The sequence below is a fragment of the Ovis aries genome, chromosome 4 (genome assembly GCF_016772045.2).
Source record: "Ovis aries strain OAR_USU_Benz2616 breed Rambouillet chromosome 4, ARS-UI_Ramb_v3.0, whole genome shotgun sequence".
Lineage (NCBI taxonomy): Eukaryota > Metazoa > Chordata > Mammalia > Artiodactyla > Bovidae > Ovis > Ovis aries.
Genome location: NC_056057.1, coordinates 79,494,889 through 79,518,448, shown reverse-complemented (window position 1 = coordinate 79,518,448; position 23,560 = coordinate 79,494,889). Strand labels below are relative to the sequence as shown.

General features: G+C 43.3%; 1 protein-coding gene across 2 annotated transcripts in view; it reads left to right on the top strand.

The window, feature by feature from the left end:
* Nucleotides 1-23,560, top strand: part of HECW1 (HECT, C2 and WW domain containing E3 ubiquitin protein ligase 1) — a 492,408-nt gene that overhangs the window by 164,259 nt on the left and 304,589 nt on the right. Inside the window, exon 2 of one of the 2 annotated variants that reach the window (XM_042248727.2) lies at nt 5,834-5,891. The exons of the other annotated variant lie outside the window; for it this stretch is intronic. Within the exon in view, the coding sequence (XP_042104661.1) occupies nt 5,865-5,891 (27 nt within the window). The 5' untranslated portion in view covers nt 5,834-5,864. The remainder of the gene's footprint in view (nt 1-5,833; nt 5,892-23,560) is intronic. 2 annotated transcript variants of the gene reach the window in all.

Sequence of the window (23,560 nt, the reverse complement as noted above, 5' to 3'; positions counted from 1 at the left end):
TGTAGTTAAGTCTCTCTGCTGATGACTATCACAACTTTGTCATTGCCTTCTCCTAACTGGCTATACTCCAATATAAAATCAAAAGTTTGTTGTTGTTACTTTTTAAGTTGAAAATGGGACCAAACAGCCATTTGTTTCAGCATCCTATCCTCATTGCCGTCAGCTGATGAATCCTTTTCTGTGATGCCAACAGGAGGGGACAGTCTAGTGAAACTGCTTGTTCTTGGGTTCTCCCAACAGGAATCATTTTATTAGCAAATGTAATTTTTCTGGTCTCTAAGTAGAAATGACTTTTTAAAAGTCTCATTCAAAACATGTACAAATGAATTTAATTTGTCCTTCCCAGGAGGTCTGGGGCAGTGTATTGGAAGTTTCCTTCAGGTGTGGGAATGCGTAGGCAGGTTATTCCTTCTTCCATTGATCTGCTGGATCACTCAGTCAACAAATACTCAATGGTAGACTCTGGGATAGAGTGTTTTTATGTGAACAAAAGAATGGTTTCCTAGTGGCTTCCCTGATAGCTCAGCTGGTAAAGAATCAACCTGCAATGCAGGAGACCCTGGTTCGATTCCTGCGTCAGGAAGATCCGCTGGAGAAGGGATAGGCTACCCACTCCAGTATTCTGGCCTAGAGAATTCCATGGACTGTATATTCCATGGAATCGCAAAGAGTCTGACACGACTGAGTGACTTTCACTTCGCAAAAGAAAGGTATTAGATTTTCTTGAGGGCTTGGGGCTACTGAAATGAAAACTGTAGATATTTAAATGTCCCTACAACTTGGCATCCCTCTTTAGAATTCAGCAGATCCTAGTGTCAATCATCCATACTGAGAACAACTTAAGATGATTGATAGTCATGATGGCGGGATAACTGTAGTAGCTGAACAGGTTTCTGAGGATATGAGATACATCCACTTAAAGGCAGTGTAAATTCTCTTCCAGTAGTACAAACCTCCTTTGAAGACCAGCAACTCTGGGTCTTCTTTCTCATGATACCCACCTTCAGGCCAGTGGGACCTGGAGGGACCTGACCACCCAGGAGGTGGCACCTTGGTTAGACTTTGCTCCAACAGCTCCTTAGGATTGAAGAACCCACCACCAACCAGAATCTCTGGCTTTCTTCAGGGGTGAGATTTTGGGTGACTTTTCATTTTATTATCTGCATGGCTTGGCTTTTTAGACAGCAAATGTACACTCTGTAATTCCAAAACTGTTTTAAAATTCTGTCATCTTGTATATTGCTCACTTTTATCCATTCTGCCTCAATAATCTCCACTTATCAAATGGAGACTGATTGGAAACATGAGGAAAACCAAACCAAATTTATTTTAGTACACAATAAATCACCTGTGGCCTGAAGGCCAGTGTCATGCTTTCTGAATTGGGTTTTTAATCATAGCTCATTGTGATTAGCACAGTGTTAATATTGGTCCTGGAATAATATCTTATCTGGCTTATTTGATTTTTAATGATGGTGACTTCTACCCAGGTGGCAGTGGCAGTGACACAGTGTCCCCTCCTTACCATATTTCACAGTTTTTGCCACCTTTCAGCCTTGACCATTAGAAGGGCACTGTTGGAGATATTTTAACAGGGTGCGAGAATGGATGCACTTCATTGATTATACTAAAGTCTTTGACTGTGTAGATCACAACAAACTGTGGAAAATTCTTAAAGAGATGGGTGTACCAGACCACCTTACCTGTCTCCTGAGAAACCTGTGTGCAAGTCAAGAAGCAACAGTTAGAACTGGACATGGAACAATGGACTAGTTCAAAATTGGGAAAAGAGTATGACAGGGCTGTATATTGTCATCCTACTTATTTAACTTACATGCAAAGTACATCATGTGAAATGCTAGGCTGAATGAATCACAAGCAGGGATCAAGATTGCCTGGAGAAATATCAACAACCTCAGATATGCAGATGATACCACTCTAAGGGCACAAAGTGAAGAACTGGACCTCTTGATGAGGGTGAAAGAGGAGAGTGAAAAAAGCTGGCTTGAAACTCAACATTCAAAAATCTAAGATCATGGCTTCCATTCCCATCACTTCATAGCAAAGAGAAGGGGAAGCAGTAACAGGTTTTATTTTCTTTGACTCCAAAATCACTGCAGGTGTTAACTGTAGCCATGAAACTAAAAAACACTTAACTCTTTGGAAGGAAAGCTATAATAAACCTAGACAGTGTATTAAAAAGCAGAGACATCGCTTTGCTGACAAAGGTCTGTGTAGTCAAAGCTATGATTTGTCCAGTAGCCATGTATGGATGTGAGAGCTGGACCATAAAGAAGGCTGAGCACTGAAGATTTGACACTTTCAAGCTATGGTGCTGGAGAAGACTCTTGAGAGTCCCTTGGATAGCAAGGAGATCAAACCAGTGAATCCTAAAGGAAATTATCATGAATATTCATTGGAAGGACTGATGCTGAAGCTCCAGTACTTTGGCCACCTGAAGTGAAGAGCTGATTCATTTGCAAAGACCCTGATGCTGGGAAAGATTGAGGGCAGAAGGTGAAGGGGCCTGCAGAGGATGAGATGGTTAGATAGCATCACTGACTCAATGGACATGAATTTGAGCAAACTCTGGGACATAGTGGAGGACAGAGGAGCCTGGAGTGCTGTAGTCCATGGGGTTGCAAAGAGTCAGGCATGACTTAGCAACTGAACAACACCACATCTACTGAACAGAGTAGATGCCAGTAGCTTGGAGAGCTGACACAGGGACCAGTGAAGGAACAGCTTGTCAGACGCTGTCCTTGCTGTGCTGCCTGTGCCCTCCTGCTGGGGCTTCTACCATAGGCACTGGTGCCAGGGTCTTCAGAGTTGTCCTTCTCACTAGACTTTCCTGCAGCCCTGTGCCCGGGCTCCAAGAGTGTTCCCCATGGGTTAGAGCCCTTGGAGAGCAATAGAAGAAGTGGTTAGAGCTGCCTTTAAATCACAGGTACCTTGAAGAAAGAATTGTGTAACTTCAGGTTATTTATAAGGTACAGCTTTGTTGATCCCTAATACTGTCAACTGTCATTTCTCATGGGGTTTCCTGTGCTTGAATTCTTTGCACTCATTCCTAGAAAGAGACCCTGTGGATCTGTGAGACTTAGACAGTCTGAAAGCAGAGGGTGGAGACATATGTGGTTACTTTCACGTAGACAGGTAACGTGGTGCCCGTTTCATTCCTTAATGTCCTTCAGCTCCAGCTTATTCTTGTAGCAAAGGATTCTGTCTAGGTCCTCTTTGATAAGGTGGCCCAGGATTTGTGGATCAAGGGATGGATCCTTTTTTGTCTCATTCACTTTGTTTCTAAAGTCTCCACTTCTGCTCACCTCCCTATTTGACAAAGTCAAGTTTTGCAGTTAAACAGTAAACTGTAAGAAAACAATTTACAGTAAACTGTAAAGTGAAATACTCCAGTATCCCCAGGCTAAGTACTAAATATGTAACATCTAATTTGAATGGTCTTTTTGTTGTTGTTGTTGTTGTTGTTGTTCTGCCATCTCTCCTAATGTGTGTGTGTTTGATTAATTGGACTAGAATTTGGCTTAGGGCAGATGCAACAAAAGGCTCCTTTTACATCTTCTAAAGTCTGGACTGTGAGTTCAAAGGTATAGACAGTCCCCGATCATTTGTTCATTCATTTGTCCAATTCTCATTACATATAGAGAACACTCCTTGTACTGCCCCAGCCCTGAGAAAGCCGGATCAACTCTGCAATACACTCATTATACAAATGATGTACATAGTTCTTTAAAATTATTTTCAAAACTACTAAAATAAATACAGAGTTCTGTTCCAGGGGCATCTGTTCTGGCTAGAGGTGGGCGGAGGGTGGTCCCAGAATGACCGAGAACTAAAGGTGGAGAACAAAGGGTTGAGAGAAGCATGTTTTAGACGAGGAACATCATATGCAGCTTCTAGGAAAAGAAAAGGGAGTGCCTTGGAAGGCTGTGAAACTCCCTGACTGGCCAGCGGGATTGGCGATGTCATTTGTGGTGGGGAGAGAGGCAGGGCCAGATCCATTTGGCCTATTTGTCTGAAGAAGTCTCAAACTGGTATTTAGAACTTTAGCCTAAAAGAAGTGTGAGGTCACTAAAGCAAGAAAGTAATACAATTGGTCAGCCGTTCCCTTTTTGAGAAGCATTCTGCCTGTTGTAGAGCAGGTCTTTAAGATGGGGATGGAGACCAGTTAGGATCAACTGAGATTCAGGAGGAAAGGGAGGCTTGGACCATGATTGAAGAGATGGAAATGGTGAGAAACAGATATCTAGAACAGCTAAGAGGAAGGAGTGAATGAATTGGTCACTTGGTTGGATGCAGAGGATGGGCTTGGGGAGAAAAAGAACCAGAGGTGGACGCCCAAGATCCCCCATGGGAGATCTGGTGGGTGAGGAAGACTTACAGAGTCAGGGCAGAGGATAAATAACTCCTTTGCACTGTGTTTGGGGGGCTCTGAGAAATTCCAGTGGATGCTAGGTTTGAACTTCAGATGAGAGTGCTAAGCTGTCAAAGAAATGTGAATGTTGTCAGTTTTCAGAGAGTAATAAAGTCCTTCAGTTGGAATATGAGCCCTCATGTAACTATAGGAGAGACTGGGGACCTCCTGGGAAAGCCTGCAGATGGAACTGAGCTGGGTCAGCCTGAGGAGTGGTCATGTCCAGGAGAGGGGCCTCGTTCCTGCAGAGCCGAGGAGCACTCAGCCTGAGCTTGGCACAGAGCAGGATCTTAGGACATGGAGGCTGAACTCTGTTTCCTACTCAAATCTGCTTGGACCAGGGATGGGAAGATAACGTATGCACCCAGAGTGCAAGCTTCCGACTCGCTTCTGGCACAAACACATTTGTCAGCAACCCTTCAGGTTTCACTAGGATTTTGGAATGCTGACATCCCATACTGCTTTCTTCTGAAATAAAACCACACCAGTTACTCTCACCACAACTTTCCCTTCAGAGGAAGATGAGTGTAGAAAATGAGGACGAAAAACTAGTGAACCAAAGTGATACCCAGACTAAGAAGACCCTCACAGAATATCAGCCACAGTTTTCCTATGCCTGGCATCTCTCTGTTCCAATTCTAATTGTTGACATGGTTTCTCTGTTTAAAGTGGTGATGGTGTGGTGCATGGCTACCATTTGGGGTGATACACTGCAAGGGAATGGGGCTTCCTCTTGAGTCTTTCACATCTGAGTAAATGTCTGAGTGAGTAAAGGTGCCTAGATAAGTCAGTAACATTTTCAGCAGTTTAACTATAGATCTGGTTGCTTTGTGGTTGCAAGGATTTTACAAGTGGAGCATATCTGAAGATGCTGGTAGATAGTTTTCTCAGATGGCTGGGGCGAACAGAACTCTCCCTCCCTGCAGGGCTCCCGCACCAAATCTTTGTTTCCTGAAAGAGTCTCACCCCTTAAATTCTTACCCCTTAAACTTTAAAAGTCCAGCATAAAATAATGCTGCTTGCTATAATTGGTCCATTTTTTTTTTCTCCGAAATAAGTATGATCTGGGACTTGCCTGGCAGTCCAGTGGTTAAGACTTCATCTTTCAATGCAAGGAATATGGTTGGGGAGCTAAGATCCCACAGGTGTTGCAGACAAAAACCTAAAACGTTAAAAAGAAGCAGTATTGGAACAAATTCAATAAAGACTTTTAAAAAATAGTCCACATAAAAAACTTTTAAAAAATGAGTATGAGCCTCATGTAATCTTTCCTTGTATGTGTCAGTTGCCCAAACCAGGTCTCTTGGTGGGGATGGGGCACAACATTCTTCATGGGGGGAATGTCACTGATTTTGTTTGCTTGGGATACACGCTGAGTTAACCTCGTTGGACTTTCCCCAGGAATTGATGCGCATACACGTGGTGGGTCATTATGCTGCTGCACCTGTGTAGTGTGAAGGTCAGTGTGTTTTTCTGATTATAAGAACCCATCCATGTCATTCCATTATAAACCACTCCACTCATAATGGAATGTGCCTCAGCCTGGAGCCCTTTGTGGTTGCCCCAGCCCAGGAATTCTCTCCAGTGCAGCCCTGACCTTTGAGATCCATCCCCCACCCCTCCCCCACTGCCTGCATCTCCCCCTCACCCCAAATTTGACTGTGATCCATTTTGAGATGATGTTCTTTGCATGTTGCGTTCTTCTTGTGTGATGTGAATGTACAGTTGTCCCAAGTGAATTTGTACCTGGAAGCGAACACTCTGATGCTCCTTCTGAAATGACAGCTCAGAGCTCTGCTGGGGTGTGGGTGAATACTTTGCAGTTGATATGGGCATGGAGGAGCATGCCTGGAGATCAGAGCAATGATTTCTCCTGCTGATTCTGAGTGGAACCAGCCACTGTGAGGTTACCAGCTCACTGCAGTGGGCCTCAAGCAGCTGGTGGCTCTCCCAGAGGATCCTTCTTCCAGATACCCTCAAACTTCCCTCTAAGTCCTCTGCTGCTAGGATTGCACAGTTTTACGACTTGTGGGAGCAGCCCTGGCTTGTAAAAATCACAGCTCATATTTACTCAGATGCATATAAGCACAGTGCATCAGCATTTGTGTTGCATACTTTTCTTGTGTGAGTTCCTCTCCACTCACGACAATCTGAAGAGGTAGATATGACCATTGATGTACTAGAGAACTGGGCCACAGAGGGCTCAGTCACTGCTCTAAGTCTCCCAGTGGGTAAGTGAGGAGCAGGGATTCAAACGCATCCAGGCTTTCTGAGCTAGCATCCTTGTCCATGGGCCCTGGTGCTGCTCTGGGAGCATGCACTCAGCCAATCTTGAAATGGGGCTTTTGTTTACAAATAATAGAAGTTTACATCTGCACACTGCTTCACAAATGTACTAAGCATATCCAAGTGCAGATTCAACTAATCCCTGAAATAACTGTTCAGCGAGGATAAGAACACATGGGGATGTTCCTTAAGTGTCCCGGTGGTGCCCAGCCTGTAGGAGGATAAGTAGGCCTCAAGTTCAGCCCTTCTCTTCCATCCTACCCCACGGCACCACTTCCAGAGCGCCCAGAGGGGTGCTTTCTTAATGAGTGAGTTTTGAAGAATGCATTTAGAGAACGAGCATTTTGTGTGTTATATTCTGCTACTGCTGCTGCTAAGTTGCTTCAGTCATGTCCGACTCTGTGCAACCCCATAGACGGCAGCCTACTAGGCTCCTCCATCCCTGGGATTCTCCAGGCAAGAACACTGGAGTGGGTTGCCATTTCCTTCTCCAATGCATGAAAGTGAAAAGTGAAAGTGAAATCGCTCAGTCGTGCCCAACTCTTAGCGACCCCATGGACTGCAGCCTACCAGGCGCCTCTGTCCATGGGATTTTCCAGGCAAGAGTACTGGAGTGGGTTGCCATTGCCTTCTCCGGTGTTATATTCAGGAAGCATTAAATTGGGACCTAGTTGTGTGCTGCTAAATGTCCAGGGGCAGAGAGTGGTGACTTTAAATGTCCTTTTCTTATGGCAAATCCCAGTCTGTTGTGCTGTCAGAGTTGATTTCTCGAAGTTCACCCAGTTACTCCCACCCCTAGTCTTCCCCATTTGGGGAACACTTGACTTTTGCTAAAAGAGCATTTTTCCCAATGCATGGCACTCTCATCTGCTTATATCCTGCTCGGACTTCTGAATTTTCTCTTTGGATGTAAAGATATACTGAGAAGCCTTTTTAAAATATCAAGTAGTTCCTTTGGGTGCATTTAACATTTTGGTAGAATGTCTCCACTTTTCTCTTTCCAAGACTAATGTCCTTGCAAAGTGGGGACTTCCCCGTCCTAGGGAATCTCAGCTCCTGTGCATTTTCAGATACAAACTGTTCCTTGAAATAAAACTGAATCTAGTAGCACAGTTAAGTGGGCACACACATCATCTCAGGGGGTTTTATTCAGTGATCCAGGAAACACAACAGTTGAGCATCCTCCCTTGACATTTATATGAGTGAGCTCTCCTTGATTAACAAGGAAGAGAAGACAGCGATCACAGCTGATTCTCCCAAAGGACATAGTTTATGAAATGCAATCATAACCACAACCTCTTGGATGACAGTGAGACTCGAAACCCGAGGGGACAGAATCAGCTGCTTTATTCCCAGTTTCCATTGCAAGTCACTGTAAAACTTCCTGTCTCCAACTCTGTAGGATAAAGGAAATCTTCTGGCCCCGTAACTTTTGCCTTTTTTGATTAAATCTTCAAAATCAAAAATGATCCTAAGGTTTTCTACACCTTCCTAATATGTCCAAAGAAGATCCACCCTGTTGCAAAATGAGTGTGCAGCATTACTAGCTGTTAAAAAGGTCTAATAGGCACCCCTGGCTGAGAACCGCTACAACTGGTGGGAACTAAGTGTTTGTGAATAAGAGAATGGAGAAGGAATCTACAAGGCAGATCATTATGCTACAAAGAGGGTCTTCTTACTCAAAGATAGGTTTCCTGAAACCTCTCAAGGCTCCATTTTGGAAAAACAAACAAACCTTATGGCTTGTGTGTTACAATGATTAGCATCTCTGTGTTTGTTGGGTCCCTGAGGATACAGATGCTGATTGTTCATGAGAAAAGTAAAGCCTGAAAGAGAAGAGGAATCAGGCCGGGACTGTAGCCTGACAGTCTCTTCCAGACCAGTGAGCTCTCAGGAGCAACGCCTGCCTGTTTTGAGACACCCATATTGGGTGGGGTCAGCCAGGCCTTGGTACCCTCATGTCGCTCAGAGCACCCTCAGAAGACCACATCTCAAAGGTTGAGGTGGACCTGAAGGAGTTGGCGGTTGTTAACTGATGCCCTCCTGGAAGCTGGGCAGTGGACTCCTTTCCTAAAGGGCTCTCTGAGAAGCTCATCTGCCACACCCTCCAGAGACTTCAGAAAATCAGTTTTTCTGGGCTTTTCAGAATTTGATCAGAAGCAGGTGGAGACAGGGAGACAGTGCTAAGATGTGATCCTTTGCTGGAATTCACAGCCTAATGTAGTGGGGGCGGCGGGGGTGAGGTGGGGTGGGGGGCGGCGGGATGGAAGAAACAGAGAGCAAACTCTGGCTTTTTAGGTTTCTGTCTGAGTCAGGGCGTGTGCTAGGTGAAGAGACTTAGAAGAATAGGCCTTTAAGATTCCAGGGATCTCAAACCTTCTCACACAGAAAGTGAGGCCCAGAGACACTGTGCCCAGGATCTCCCAGAGATGGCAGGGCCCCAGGATGCCCCAGACTCAGCTCCACTCAGCTTCCTATCTGTTCCTGACCGCACACCCCATAGACCCGTGTCTGCTCACAACTTCCGTTAAGTTACGGAGTGTTCCTGGTCTGTTGCTTCCTCTTGACCCCAGACTATATGATAAAGGATTGCTATGGCTCCCTGACGTTTTGTGCTCTTATTATATGTTTCAAACTGAAAGTGATCCCAAGACTTCCTATACCTTATCCGCACCCCTTTGTGTCCACAGGGGTGAGCTTCATGTCTAGAATGAATTAGAAAGCAGGTGTGAGTCCTTGGGTGTCTGAAGCCCACAGCTGGCTCCCCTAAATTTCCACTATAGCTCTGTCTGGCTTTTCAGTTACAGGGTCATCCAGGCATAAATGGCAAATGTCATCAGAAGCCTCAGTTCCATCCTACAATTTGTCATCTTGACACCAATAGAAAGTCAGCATACCATTAATTCTCTACACTTATTGATTTGGAAACTCAATTAGAAAGCCGACTTCTATCCTCTTTCTCCTCCTCTGATTCTCTTCTCTCCCCTCTTCCTCCTGCTCCTCCTCCCCTCTCCCTCCCCTCCTCTTTGCTCTCCTTCTCCCCCACCAAATAGTCTTCAGTTTCTGGAGTCCTAAGCCACGGTACTGCAGTGACTACTGTAGCTAAATCTCCCTGCATATGAAGCCACAAGCTTTCGACTTCACCAAGTTAGGGACCACCATGGTCTCCCCTCTAGCCTTTCTCCAGTCACTGCCTTGAACTCAGTACTCCTGGACTGGGAGAGAGAAACACTGTGATCCACATTGCTAACGGGTGAGCTGAGTCATGCCCTTGGCAGAGTCAAGGAACTATGTCAAGGAGGCCAGTAGTCTTGAGCGAGTCTGGAAGGGGTCTGACCTGACAAGGGATGTCTTCTTCAGGGTCTGCTTGCCTCTGCCCAACAGGTGATGGGTGCTCCCCTACCTTGAACTAGGATCATCTGGGGTGCCTTGGGTCTGCCCGAACCTGAGGGGAGAGCTCTGCCACCAGTATTTTCTCATTAGAAAGCAGCAGCCTCAGCACAGAGGTAGGACTGCCCTGCTGACTTGCTCACAGCCTGCCCCAATGACAGTTCTGAGCGTCATCCTGATGCAGCAGGCCCAGAGGACCAGGCCACGCAGGCCCAACCGTTTCTGTTAACTACCCCCAGCAGGACCAGAGCTGCAAGCCCAGAGCAAGGCTGGGACAGTGAACAGCTTCTCCGTCTGCTTTAAAGAAGATGTCTTGTTTTGAATACATAATCTATCCTGTTCTTTCAAAGTAAGTGCTTTTATAAAAGGTCTGGACTGTCCTTTAAACATCTTTCTTTTTTTCCCTCACTTAACAGGAAATGTATTTCTATCCTTTTGTGCACTCAGCTTTAGGAAGGGAGCTTGGTAGAGGGAGGATGCTTTTGTGTGAAATTCAAAGATTGGTTTAAACTAGGGCATGCACATGGCATAGCTATTTTGCGCAGACAGCAGGTGGCAAAAACATGCATGTGTGGCTAGCTGTTTGGAGCTTTGCTTATTCGATGTAGTGTATGATAAGTGGTTTTGTTTGAGCAAAGGAGCGCCGGATTTATTTGCAGCCACAGAGGAGATGCCCTTCTTGCTGGGTAGCGCTAGATTTAGAGCCAGAATCTTCTTTTTCAGCAAGAACTAGAAGTTCCCCAGCATTGCTTTTTATCCCCTCATGCCCATTTGTGTGCAGAATTCTTAGAGAACGCAGCATTGCTGATGTCCTGCTACACTCTCCGTACAGCATCGTGTGTCAGCAGATACGGGTCCTGGGTCTGTTTACTCAGCTCTGCTTTCTAAATGAAAGTTCTTGTTTTACATGGCTTCAAACAAGAAGTCAGGATTTTCATGCTCACAGCTAAACATACACCACGAGTGGATGTGTATTTGCCTTTCTCTCTTGCAGATTTTTTTTTTAGCAAAGTAGAACCAGGATTTAGGATTTATTTTATTCTCCTTCAAATTTTTGGATAGGAATTATCCTGAGTTACCCAAAGCAACCTCAAGAACCCCTAGAAATTGGACATCAGACTCTGGCATAAGGGCCTTATAACACAAGCTCATCCTGGCTTTGATGTTTCAGATCAAGTCATGGATCAGTCATTTATTATTCACTGGGCACCTATTAATTATGCACCTGCTATGAACCAGATAATGGCTGACATGTGGGAGAGACAACCAAGAGAAGGCAGACGAGCCCCTGCCCTCATGAAGAATTCATTCTGCTTGAGGGGAGTGGCTTGTCAGAAGGTAAACATCACAAATAAGTTTGTAACGTTGTCCGGAATGGAGAGGGGCTAAGAAGAAAGAGAGCAGGGTAAGCATGTGTGGGGAGGAGAGGGCCTGGGAGCACCGTGTTCACCTTCTCTGCTGCTGCACCCTACTTCTGGGTTCCATCTCTGAAAACCCATGCTGTTTCTGAACTTGCGTAAAAATACAGTCCCATGGTTACTACCACCTCTACACTCCCTAAAGACGTTATTTTATTTAGCTGCCAGTGGCTTTTGTTTGGATATGATTTTGTTGATGACCTGTAAAAAAAAAAAAAAAAAAAAAAGGTAATTTTACAGAATAATCTTGGTTTCTTTTGGGAAAAAAAGCGAAAGTTCTTGCAGCCCTGAGCTCCAGTTCTGCTTGGCAGTAGGTGGCAAGAACTGAATGTGGTCTCTGTTAGGACCTTCTGATTGTCATTGTTCCCACTTAGCTCACCTCCTACTGGCCTCTAAAGGCAGCCATGGTGCCTGTTTTGGTGCCAGCCCTCCACAAGTTCAGAGCAGTGATGTTTCCTGTATCAGAACCCTTCCTAACTAGATGGGCCCATGGAGCTTTCTCCTCCTTCCTTCCCCTTCAATCACTTTAGGTAGGCTCAACGCTCTCTGCCAGCTACCAGGGGCTGTCAAGGTGCTGCCAGACTTTCACAGTTCCAGGCTAAGTTGGAGAAGCCATCTAGTTGAAGAGTGAACCCTGTCTTTTTTAATCCCAGATTGCTTTCACATGACCCAGAAGAGCAGGAGACTCAGTGCAGTTCACAACACCTAGTGTATTTTCATTCTGGATAGTTACAGGTTCTAAATAACTCAGATGTTCTTAGAGTTATAGTTTCATTACAGTTCCACCTGATTAAAATGAAGGCCCATTCTCTGATTATTTCATCCTTTGTCCCTTAGACAAATCCATCAACCAAATCTTCCCCTGACATGAAAAACAAATTATATTAGCCAAAGCACATGTTCCAATTACTGTTTATTTCATTTCTGTTTGACTTTTCACAGTACCATGCCATTCATCACCTGACAGGTAGGGGTGTGGCCACAACAACTGCAAGAGGCTGTGTCCCCTGAGCTAGACAGGGCCTTTGCCATGGGATCTTCGGCTCATGGGCTCCTCCCAAGAAACTCGATGTTCAGCAGCACCCTTCTCCTTGTCCCAGCTGGTCAATCAGTGTTGACCTAGAACTCACTCACACAGAATATTTCCCAGTGTATTTAACCATCATAACCATATGTTTGTAAGCCCTCTAATCAGTGCTCAAATTTACTTAAACAAATAACCTTTCCCTACTCCATAACAGATAATAGAGCTTTACTGAGCAGTGCCTTCCATCTGTCCTTTTCTCCTGTCAGAAGGATACCTCTGACTGTCCTCGGCAATTTTTTGCCCCACCCAATATTCCCACTGCGAGGGGGCAGTCTAATCCTCACTCATCAGGGCTGTGCTTGTTCTTCTGAAGGTGGATCTCCCCATAGCCATTCTATGGCTACAGTTGCCTAGGATCCCCAACAGCTTTAGCATCGGCTGGGAGCTTAGAAATGTAGACTGTCAAGCCCGCTCCAGAAATGCTAAATTAATATATGCTTTTTAATAAGATTCCTGGGAAATTCACATAGACTTTCAAGTTGATAAAGCATATACTTTCACCACAGCCATTGGCCCCATCCACTTTGACTAAGAGCCCCTTGTAAGAAAAACTCCTTCAACCCCTGAATGGATATTCTCTGATCACTGGTTGTGAGTTCCCCAGTCAAACACAGACCCTCACGTTTTGTGATCTTAATTTTTGGTAGTTATATATTCAGGTAAATGCCACCATTTTATTAACAGTTGGCCACGGTATAAAGTATCCTTGGGAGCTAAGTCATTCATCTGAAACATCTAAATGGTCATTAAGGGAAAAGTAATCTTGCAGTATGGTGTAACAGTGGACGTAGGATGTGGAAAATCCAATTAAAATCATTAAAAGACATCTGTTAAATTAAGTAGATTGTTATTTCCAGGCATGCAAGACAGAAAAGTGGTTAAGCACTGACATGGGAATGAGGGACCAGCCTGGTTAGGGTCCAGCTTTGCTCCCAGCTTTGTGACCTTGCAGAAGTTACTCAGCTCAGTCATTCACAAATCCACCTGCTCAAAATAACCGTCTGTAGAGCTTGGAAATAAATTCACAACTGCTCTGGCCCCATCAATAGAGTCCCTGATTTAGGTTTTTTGTGAGACCAAGGCATCTGCATTTTTTAAAAACCCTCAGGTTATTTTGATATCTGAACGAGTTTGGGAACCAGTAGCAGCTTCATGGAGCTTCTAACTGAAACCATTAGGTGGCATTCCAGGGAGCTCTGAAGAGCTCCAATCCTTTATGCCTGAAAGAATTTAGTGAGAAGCAAAGTGATAAGTGATTTATTAGAATAGGATGCTTGTGAGGCTTGCAAGTGGGTAGGCAAGAAGGTGCCATGCCCTGAGAACTCACTGGGCTACAGTTTTATAATCAAAGGAAAAGTGGGGAGGGGGAGAATACCTTTATCATTCTTGAGTGGATGTCATGCTTTCATCATTGACTTCTCCTCCAGGTTGGACAGTGGAGTTCTTTTGTCCCTACATGGTCAGGATAGGTCCACAAATTATTGTTTTTTATATGTGCAGAGAGCATGTCCTAAATTACTGGGTTCCCTAGGCAGGATATGGGCCTCATGCCACCACTGTTTTATTGTTTAGGAGCATGCCTCATGCTTCCCTTGCGTGGTTTTGTTGCTAAGCAAGTCTGTTTGGTTTTGTGGTTAAGCAAACCTTTTTTGAGTAATCATTAACTTACAGAGGTCTCTCATATTTTTTCTACTTACAATCTGCTAGTAGGGTTAACTATTTAATCACCTACTTTGTCCCTTTACTCTGTCCCTATCATAATCCCTTTGTTTTCAAATGAGGATAACAATGGAACAGTCTTGTGGATTTAATGGTAACATGAAGGGAAAGGTCCTGTCTCGTGCCTGAGACATAGTAGTTGCTCAACATCAACAGTGATGATAATGACGATGATGGTGATGCTGATGATAATGAAGGTGGTGGCAGTAACAGTGATGACGATAATGATGCAGGCTCCATTTACACATCAACTGGATATACACAAACCTACATTCTTTATTAGCTTTAATTTATAATGGGCCTCTGTATAAAGTGAAAGTGGAAGTGAAAGTCACTCAGTCGTGTCTGATTCTGTGACCCCATGGACTATACAGTCCATGGAATTCTCCAGGCCAGAACACTGGAGTGGGTAGCCTTTCCCTTCTCCAGGGGATCTTCCCGACCCAGGAGGAATTGAACTTGAGTCTCCTGCATTGCAGGTGGATTCTTTACCAGCTGAGCTACCAGGAAAGTCAGGCCTCTGTATAGAGGCCTATTAAAATAAATTGCCAGATTAAATACAATTATTTTATTATGACTGCTGGTAGTTGTGCATCAAGCTTTACTCCACACTTACAATAACGCTGTTTTACATTTGTTTAGTACTTTCAATTTTCCAAGGGGCTTTAAAATCCACAACATTTCCTCCAGTCTTAAGAGGTGGACAGAGCTATCACAGGAAATTACCCTCATGTGATAACTGAGGAAACAGACTGAGAGAAGCAAGGGACTTCCTTAGAGCTGCCCCCTGAGCAACCTGGAATAGGATTCAAGTCTTTGGGCCCAGGATCTATGTAGAAAAACTTCCGTCTTTCAACCAAAAGCTCATATTAAGTGGGATTTTCCAGGAAAATCTTGATTGACTGTTAATAAGTCTACACAGGTTAGATTAACAGTTGTCTGGGAAATATCTGTGTTTCCTGAGTGAGTCTCCAATTTCATCTTATCTTCAGGTCTTTTCAAACCTGAGGAGAGCAGTCACAGAGGATCCTTCTTTCACAGGAAAACCAATGACCACTCAGGGTAATAGCATAGTCTTACTTAAGTGAAGGATAACACAGTTTAGGCATATGTTAGAAGCGTGACATGGCCCACCAGTCTTATATTGTAGCAGAGGTGTCTGCACGTTTCCATGGATTCTCTCAAGCACTCTCACTGGAAAGTTATGTCAAAGAGTTCAGCAGAATACTCTAGAAAGCACACATATCAGCATTAAGTCAGGATACAATCTGCTGACATCATATTCACAGGAACTCAATAAAAATGTCCTTGCCTTCTCCACCATTTTCTTCAGCAAAGATTCAGACCCCCAGCTGCCTTGGAACATGCTGTGTGAAAGTGTGTGAGGAGCCAGGCCCCTGTCAGCTCTACTTCCATTAAATCATCATTTTTCTCCTCCTTTGACACTGGCCCTCCCTCCGCCAGAAACAGTCACTCTCTACTTCCTTGAAAACCACAGAACCAATTGTAACTGTTAGCTGTTTAAATTTGTCTCCATCAAAGTCACTTATACCCCCTAAGACCCTGAGGTGTTACTAGAATGAGGGTATTGAGTTACTTTCTCTGGGACCACTTTCCTCAGTGGGCTACCCTATATCATCTCTGTGCACTCCATTCAGTAACCCACTTCCTTCTTCTTTATTGCAGACATGTATGGAAAAGTCCGATTACAAGTCAAGAATGGGAAGCACAATGTCCTAGAAATCAATACAATGAATTAACAATTAGAACCCCAGCTCTATATTATTAAAAATTAGGCCAGCTGAAAGCTCAATGTGTGCCCAATGGGATCCAAGTTGCTAACCCATTTGTTTTGATTCCTCATCTGGAATCCTCAGTTCAGTTCAGTTGCTAGGTCGTGTCCGACTCTTTGCAACACCATGAATCGCAGCACACCAGGCCTCCCTGTCTATCACCAACTCCCAGAGTTCACCCAAACTCATGTGTATCGAGTCAGTGATACCATCCAGCCATCTCATCCTCTGTCATCCCCTTCTCCTCCTGCCCCCAATCCCTCCCAGCATCAGGATCTTTTCCAATGAGTCAACTCTTCACATGAGGTGGCCAAGTATTGCAGTTTCAGCCTTAGCATCAGTCCTTCGAATAAACACCCAGGACTGCTCTCCTTTAGGATGGCATGGCTGGATCTCCTTGCAGTCCGAGGGACTCTCAAGAGTCTTTTCCAACACAACAGTTCAAAAGCATCAATTCTTCAGCACTCAGCTTTCTTCACAGACCAACTCTCACATCCATACATGACCACTGGAAAAACCATAGCCTGAACTAGATGGACCTTTGTTGGCAAAGTAATGTCTCTGCTTTTGAATATGCTGTCTAGGTTGGTCACAACTTTCCTTCCAAGGAGTAAGCGTCTTTTAATTTCATGGCTGCAATGACCACCTGCAGTGATTTTGGAGCCCCCCAAAATAAAGTCTGATGCTGTTTCCACTGTTTCCCCTTCTATTTCCCATGAAGTGATCGGACCAGATGCCATGATTTTCGTTTTCTGAATGTTGAGCTTTAAGCCAACTTTTTCACTCTCCTCTTTCACTTTCATCAGGAGGCTTTTAGTTCCTCTTCACTTTCTGCCATAAGGGTGGTGTCATCTGCATATCTGAGGTTATTGATATTTCTCCTGGCAATCTTGATTCCAGCTTGTGTTTCTTCCAGCCCAGCATTTCTCATGATGTACTCTGCATATAAGTTAAATAAGCAAGGTGACAATATACAGCCTTGACATACTCCTTTTCCTGTTTGGAACCAGTCTGTGGTTCCATGTCCAGTTCTAATTGTTGCTTCCTGACCTTCATACAGGTTTCTCAAGAAGCAGGTCAGGTGTTCTGGTATTCCCATCTCTTTCAGAATTTTCCGCAGTCTATTGTGCTCCCCACAGTTAAAGGCTTTGGCATAGTCAATAAAGCAGAAATAGATGTTTTTCTGGAACTCTCTTGCCTTTTCCATGATCCTACAGATCATGGCAATGTTGGCAATTTGATCTTTGGTTCCTCTGCCTTTTCTAAAACCAGCTTGAACATCTGGAAGTTCATGGTTTACATATTGCTGAAGCCTGGCTTGGAGAATTTTAAGCATTACTTAACTAGCATGTGAGATGAGTGCAATTGTGCGGTAGTTTGAGCATTCTTTGGCATTGCCTTTCTTTGGAATTGGAATGAACACTGACCTTTTCCAGTCCTGTGGCCACTGCTGAGTTTTCCAAATGTGCTGGCATATTGAGTGCAGCACTTTCACAGCATCATCTTTCAGGATTTGAAATAGCTCAAGTGGAATGCCATCACCTCCACTAGCTTTGTTCGTAGTGATGCTTTCTAAGGCCCACTTGACTTCACATGCCCGGATGTCTGGCTCTAGGTGAGTGATCACACCATCATGATTATCCCAGTCCTGAAGATCTTTTTTGTAGAGTTCTTCTGTGTATTCTTGCCACCTCTTCTTAATATCTTCTGCTTCTGTTAGGTCCAGACCATTTCTGTCCTTTATCGAGCCCATCTTTGCATGAGATGTTCCCTTGGTATCTCTAATTTTCTTGAAGAGAGCTCTAGTCTTTCCTATTCTATTGTTTTCCTCTATTTCTTTGCATTGATCACTGAGGAAGGCTTTCTTATCTCTCCTTGTTATTCTTTGGAACTCTGCATTCAAATGAGAATATCTTTCCTCTTCTCCTTTGCTTTTTGCTTCTCTTCTTTTGACAGCTATTTGTAAGGCCTCCTCAGATAGCCATTTTGCTTTTTTCCATTTCTTTTCCATGGCGATGGTCTTGATCCCTGTCTCCTGTACAATATCATGAACCTCCGTCCATAGTTTATCAGGCGCTCTATCAGATCTAGTCCCTTAAATCTATTTCTCACTTCCACTGTATAATCATAAGGGATTTGATTTAGGTCATACCTGAATGGTCTAGTGGTTTTCCCTACATTCTTCAATTTAAGTCTGAATTTGACAGTAAGGAGTTCATGATCTGAGCCACAGTCAGCTCCCAGTCTTGTTTTTGCTGACTGTATAGAGCTTTTTCATCTTTGGCTGCAAAGAATGTAATCAATCTGATTTCAGTGTTAACCATCTGGTGATGTCCATGTGTAGAGTCTTCTCTTGTATTGTTGGAAGAGGGTGTTTGCTGTGACCAGTGTGTTCTTGGCAAAACTCTATTAACCTTTGTCCTGCTTCATTCCGCACTCCAACGCCAAATTTGCCTGTTACTCCAGGTGTTTCTTGACTTCCTACTTTTGCATTCCAGTCCCCTATAATGAAAAGGACATCTTTTTTTTGAGTGTTAGTTCTAAAAGGTCTTGTAGGTCTTCATAGAACCATTCAAATTCAGCTTCTTCAGCATTACTGGTTGGGGCATAGCCTTGAATTACCATGATATTGAATGGTTTGCCTAGGAAATGAACAGAGATCATTCTATCGTTTTTGAGACTGCATCCAAGTACTGCATTTTGGACTCTTTCGTTGACCATGATGGCTGCTTCATTTCTTCTAAGGGATTCCTGCCCGCAGTAATAGATATAATGGTCATCTGAGTTAAATTCACCCATTCCAGTCCATTTTGGTTTGCTGATTCCTAGAATGTGGACATTCACTCTTGCCATCTCCTGTTTGACCACTTCCAATTTGCCTTGATTCATGGACCTAACATTCCAGGTTCCTATGCAATATTGCTCTTTACAGCATCAGACCTTGCTTCTATCACCAGTCACAGCCACAGCTGGTATTGTTTTTGCTTTGGCTCCATCCCTTCATCCTTTCTGGAGTTATTTCTCCACTGATTTCCTGTAGCATATTGGGCACCTACAGACTTGGGGAGTTCCTCTTTCAGTATCCTATCATTTTGCCTTTTCATACTGTTCATGGGCTTCTCAAGGCAAGAATACTGAAGTGGTTTGCCATTCCTTTCTCCAGTGGACCACATTCTGTCAGACCTCTCCACCATGATCCGTCCATCTTGGGTGGCCCCACACAGCATGGCTTAGTTTCATTGAGTTAAACAAGGCTGTGGTCCATGTGATAAGATTGGCTAATTTTCTGTGATTATGAATCCTACTTCCAAGGAAAAAGATTAGAAATAAAAACCGTTAAGGAAGCAAGTACTGTTTCAGATACTACGCTATGTTGTTTTGAGAGCTTCAATCACCCTTGTCTATAGCAAGATTTATTCTACAAATATGTTCTGTTTAACATATTGTTTACTCATAAATATTTGTGGCATGTTTACTTTGGACCAGATGCTGTGCTGAGTGCAGGTGATAAAATGGTAGGCAAAGCCAGCCATGACTTTCCAGACTTTCAGTCCAGTGAAAGGGGAAACTCATTCAAATCATAGCCAATATAGGTATTATGAAGGCAAAGAACATAGCTCTGTGAGCATAGGTAAGTGAGGGGCTTTATCTGGACTGGGATTTAGGAAGTATCCCTGAGGAAAGGATGCTTACTTGGACATGGAAATGAACTGTAGTTGATTAGGTAAAAGAGGACAATTTGTCTTCCTTATTCTAAAAATTGATGTCACCTGCTACCAAGAAAATATGATCTCATTATTTAATATGAAGAGGTATAGAAATAAGACAAGCCAGTTCTTTTTAGTTGATCTTTTCTAGAACCATCTTTTTAATTGTCAAAGTATATTCATCCTTGCCTTGCCTATCAGCCCCAATTATTAGATAGATAGATTTTTACTCTTTTCTCTGGCAAATTGCTCTTCTAGTTCTTGCACACTCTAGGTCCAAAACATAGTAGGCCCTCATCGATATTTTGAGGGGTTTCAAGAAAAAGAATAATGGCTTTATTTGCTGTATTATGCTACCCAAAATAGTGAATGTGAAGGGTGAGTTTATTGTGTCATAAAGCTGTGTGTGGAGTAAGAGGCCTACAGAGCACTGTGAAAAGGAAGAATTACGGTTCAAACCTAGTAAGAGTAGAGAAGAGCAAAAGATGAGCACTGAAGTAAGTCCCCCTTATTAGTAATATCACAGTCAAATCCTGGAATAATTAATAAGTGATGCATTAGCCGAATGTCTACCAAGAGAGTGGTTAGTTCAGTAAGAGACACTGCACTAAAAGTAATGTTTCCTAGGAAGATTATCCTCCTCTTTATCTTCCCTCTCTGTGTGGCCCCCAAAGGAAAGATAGGTATATAGATAATATATATATAATATATATTCCCTTCCCCACCCCCACAAAAAGGAAAGAAATGTGTATAGAAAATGTATTGTGAATCACTTGTTTGGTTCCATTTATGCTTCATTTCAACCTGAGTCTGATGGGCTGGTGGCTCAGATGGTAAATAATCTGCATGTAATGCAGGAGACCTAGGTTTGATCCCTGGGTCAGGAAGAGGAAATGGCAACCCACTGCAGTATTCTTGCCTGGAGAATTCCATAGACAGAGGAGACCAGCGGGCTACAGTCCATGGGGTCGCAAAGAGTCAGACATTGAGTGACTAACACTTTCACTTTCAACCTTAGTCTAAACATTTTGGTATAATTGATAGAGGAGTCAGGAAACTAAAAGGAAAAATGTCTACTCTTTTCTCCTTCCCAATTAACAATTTGTGTTATAATGATTACTACTAGGTATTTGCTTTCTCTTTCTATCATTCGTGCAATCTGTGAGCCTTAACTGATTTCTGCTTTAAGGGCTGTGGAGCATCTAAGGGAACAGGACACCGATGTTTACATGAAGACATATATATATTAACACTCCAAGATGAGTTATCAATAGTTGTCCATAAAAGGCTTCTGTGTTCACATAAACAGGGAAACCTGGACAACCCTAGGTCAAACAAACTGTATCTGATTTCTTAGCTGAAGGGGCTCTCAGAATGTTTGGTGTGTGATGAGAGGGAGATTCAGAAATGCAGCATTTGTATTGCACTTTTTAAATGTATCATCTACTAAAATGAGTCCTTGGGTACACTCTGGGAGTGTTCTTCTAAGCAGTTGAGCAGGACTCTGCCTTATTAGTAAGGAGGCTGATATTAGCAGGGCAGGTTAGAGCCCTAAGCGAGAGGCATGGCATCCAGGTCAGAGTTCTAACTCTGAGAGGGGCTTAGCAACAAACCTCTAGTGGTAAGTTGGTGGGAAAACAAGACATCTAAAACACGGTCATCTAGACCAAGCCAACTAAGTGAAGAGTTACTTTATTTGCATTATTAATTTTAGTGATATTAATTATTAATAGTAAAAGCACTATGTTGAAGGTCAGTAAGTTCCAGGAAATTAAGCATGGTGAATAAATATAACTATAGGCTCTTTCTTCAGATTTTTTAGGTTTATATCCTTGTTTTATCACTACTGACTTACATGACTGAGGCAAATGACTTTGCCTCTTTAAAACTCGATTTTTTCATATCAACATGAGACTAATAATAACAGTATGAACTACAAAGAACATTGTGACATTTAAATGAGATAACATGGATGAAGCACTTAGCCTAATACCTGGCATATGGCAAGATTTCATTCAGTGCTCATTACTTATTAAATGCTCATTAGTCCTCCCAGTCCTATGAGGCAGATATTGTTTTCTCCATCCATGAGTAACGAAACTGGTTCTCAGAAAGCTTAATAAGATGCCAGGATCACAGCTATAAAAAGTCATTGGGCTAGCATTCAAACTCAGGTTCATTTAACTTCAAATCCCATGTCTTTTCTAGTATAACATTTTAATATGAAGTTCAGCGGGCATACAGATACTAATTATAGACTTTATTTTCAGGTAGATCTTGGTCAGGAATAGCTCAAAAACAGGATTAAACTAGCATAATTGAATAGGAATATAGACTGGCAGTTCAGACTCAGGCTTTTTTTGATGTATTGGCCCAGAAAATTTGAAACACTCCATTTGTCTAATAGGAGTCAAGTATGATAGAAAGGCAGAGGAACCAGAGATCAAATTGCCAACATCCACTGGATCATGGAAAAAGCAAGAGAGTTCCAGAAAAACATCTATTTCTGCTTTATTGACTATGCCAAAGCCTTTGACTGTGTGGATCACAATAAACTGTGGAAAATTCTGAGAGAGTTGGGAATACCAGACCACCTGACCTGCCCCTTGAGAAACCTATATGCAGGTCAGGAAGCAACAGTTAGAACTGGACATGGAACAACAGACTGGTTCCAAATAGGAAAAGGAGTATGTCAAGGCTGTATATTGTCACCCTGCTTATTTAACTTCTATGCAGAGTACATCATGAGAAATGCGGGACTGGAAGAAACACAAGCTGGAATCAAGATTGCCAGGAGAAATTATCAATAACCTCAGATATGCAGATGACACCACCCTTATGGCAGAAAGTGAAGAGGAACTAAAAAGCCTCTTGATGAAAGTGAAAGTGGAGAGTGAAAAAGTTGGCTTAAAGCTCAACATTCAGAAAACGAAGATCATGGCATCTTGTCCGATCACTTCATGGGAAATAGAAGGGGAAACAGTGGAAACAGTGTCAGACTTTATTTTGGGGGGCTCCAAAATCACTGCAGATGATGACTGCAGCCATGAAATTAAAAGATGCTTACTCCTTGGAAGGAAAGTTATGACCAACCTAGACAGCATATTTAAAAGCAGAGACATTACTTTGTCGACTAAGGTCTGTCTAGTCAAGGCTATGGTTTTTCCTGTGGTCATGTATGGATGTGAGAGTTGGACTGTGAAGAATACTGAGCACTGAAGAATTGATGCATTTGAACTGTGTTGTTGGAGAAGACTCTTGAGAGTCCCTTGGACTGCAAGGAGATCCAACCAGTCCGTTCTGAAGGAGATCAGCCCTGGGATTTCTTTGGAAGGCATGATGCTAAAGCTGAAACTCCAGTACTTTGGCCACCTCATGTGAAGAGTTGACTCATTGGAGAAGACTTTGATGCTGGGAGGGATTGGGGGCAGGAGGAGAAGGGGATGACAGAGGATGAGATGGCTGGATGGCATCACTGACTCGATGGACATGAGTCTGAGTGAACTCCGGGAGATGGTGATGGACAGGGAGGCCTGGCGTGCTGCGATTCATGGGGTCGCAAACAGTTGGACACAACTGAGTGACTGAACTGAACTGAACTGATGGTTGAAAATATCCTACTTGCTTGTTAAACAACCTATGCTCATAGACTTGTCGTTGGCATTGGTCTAACTTGTTGGCAAAAAGATGTGTGTGTGTGTGTGTGTGTGTGTGTGTGTGTGTGTGTG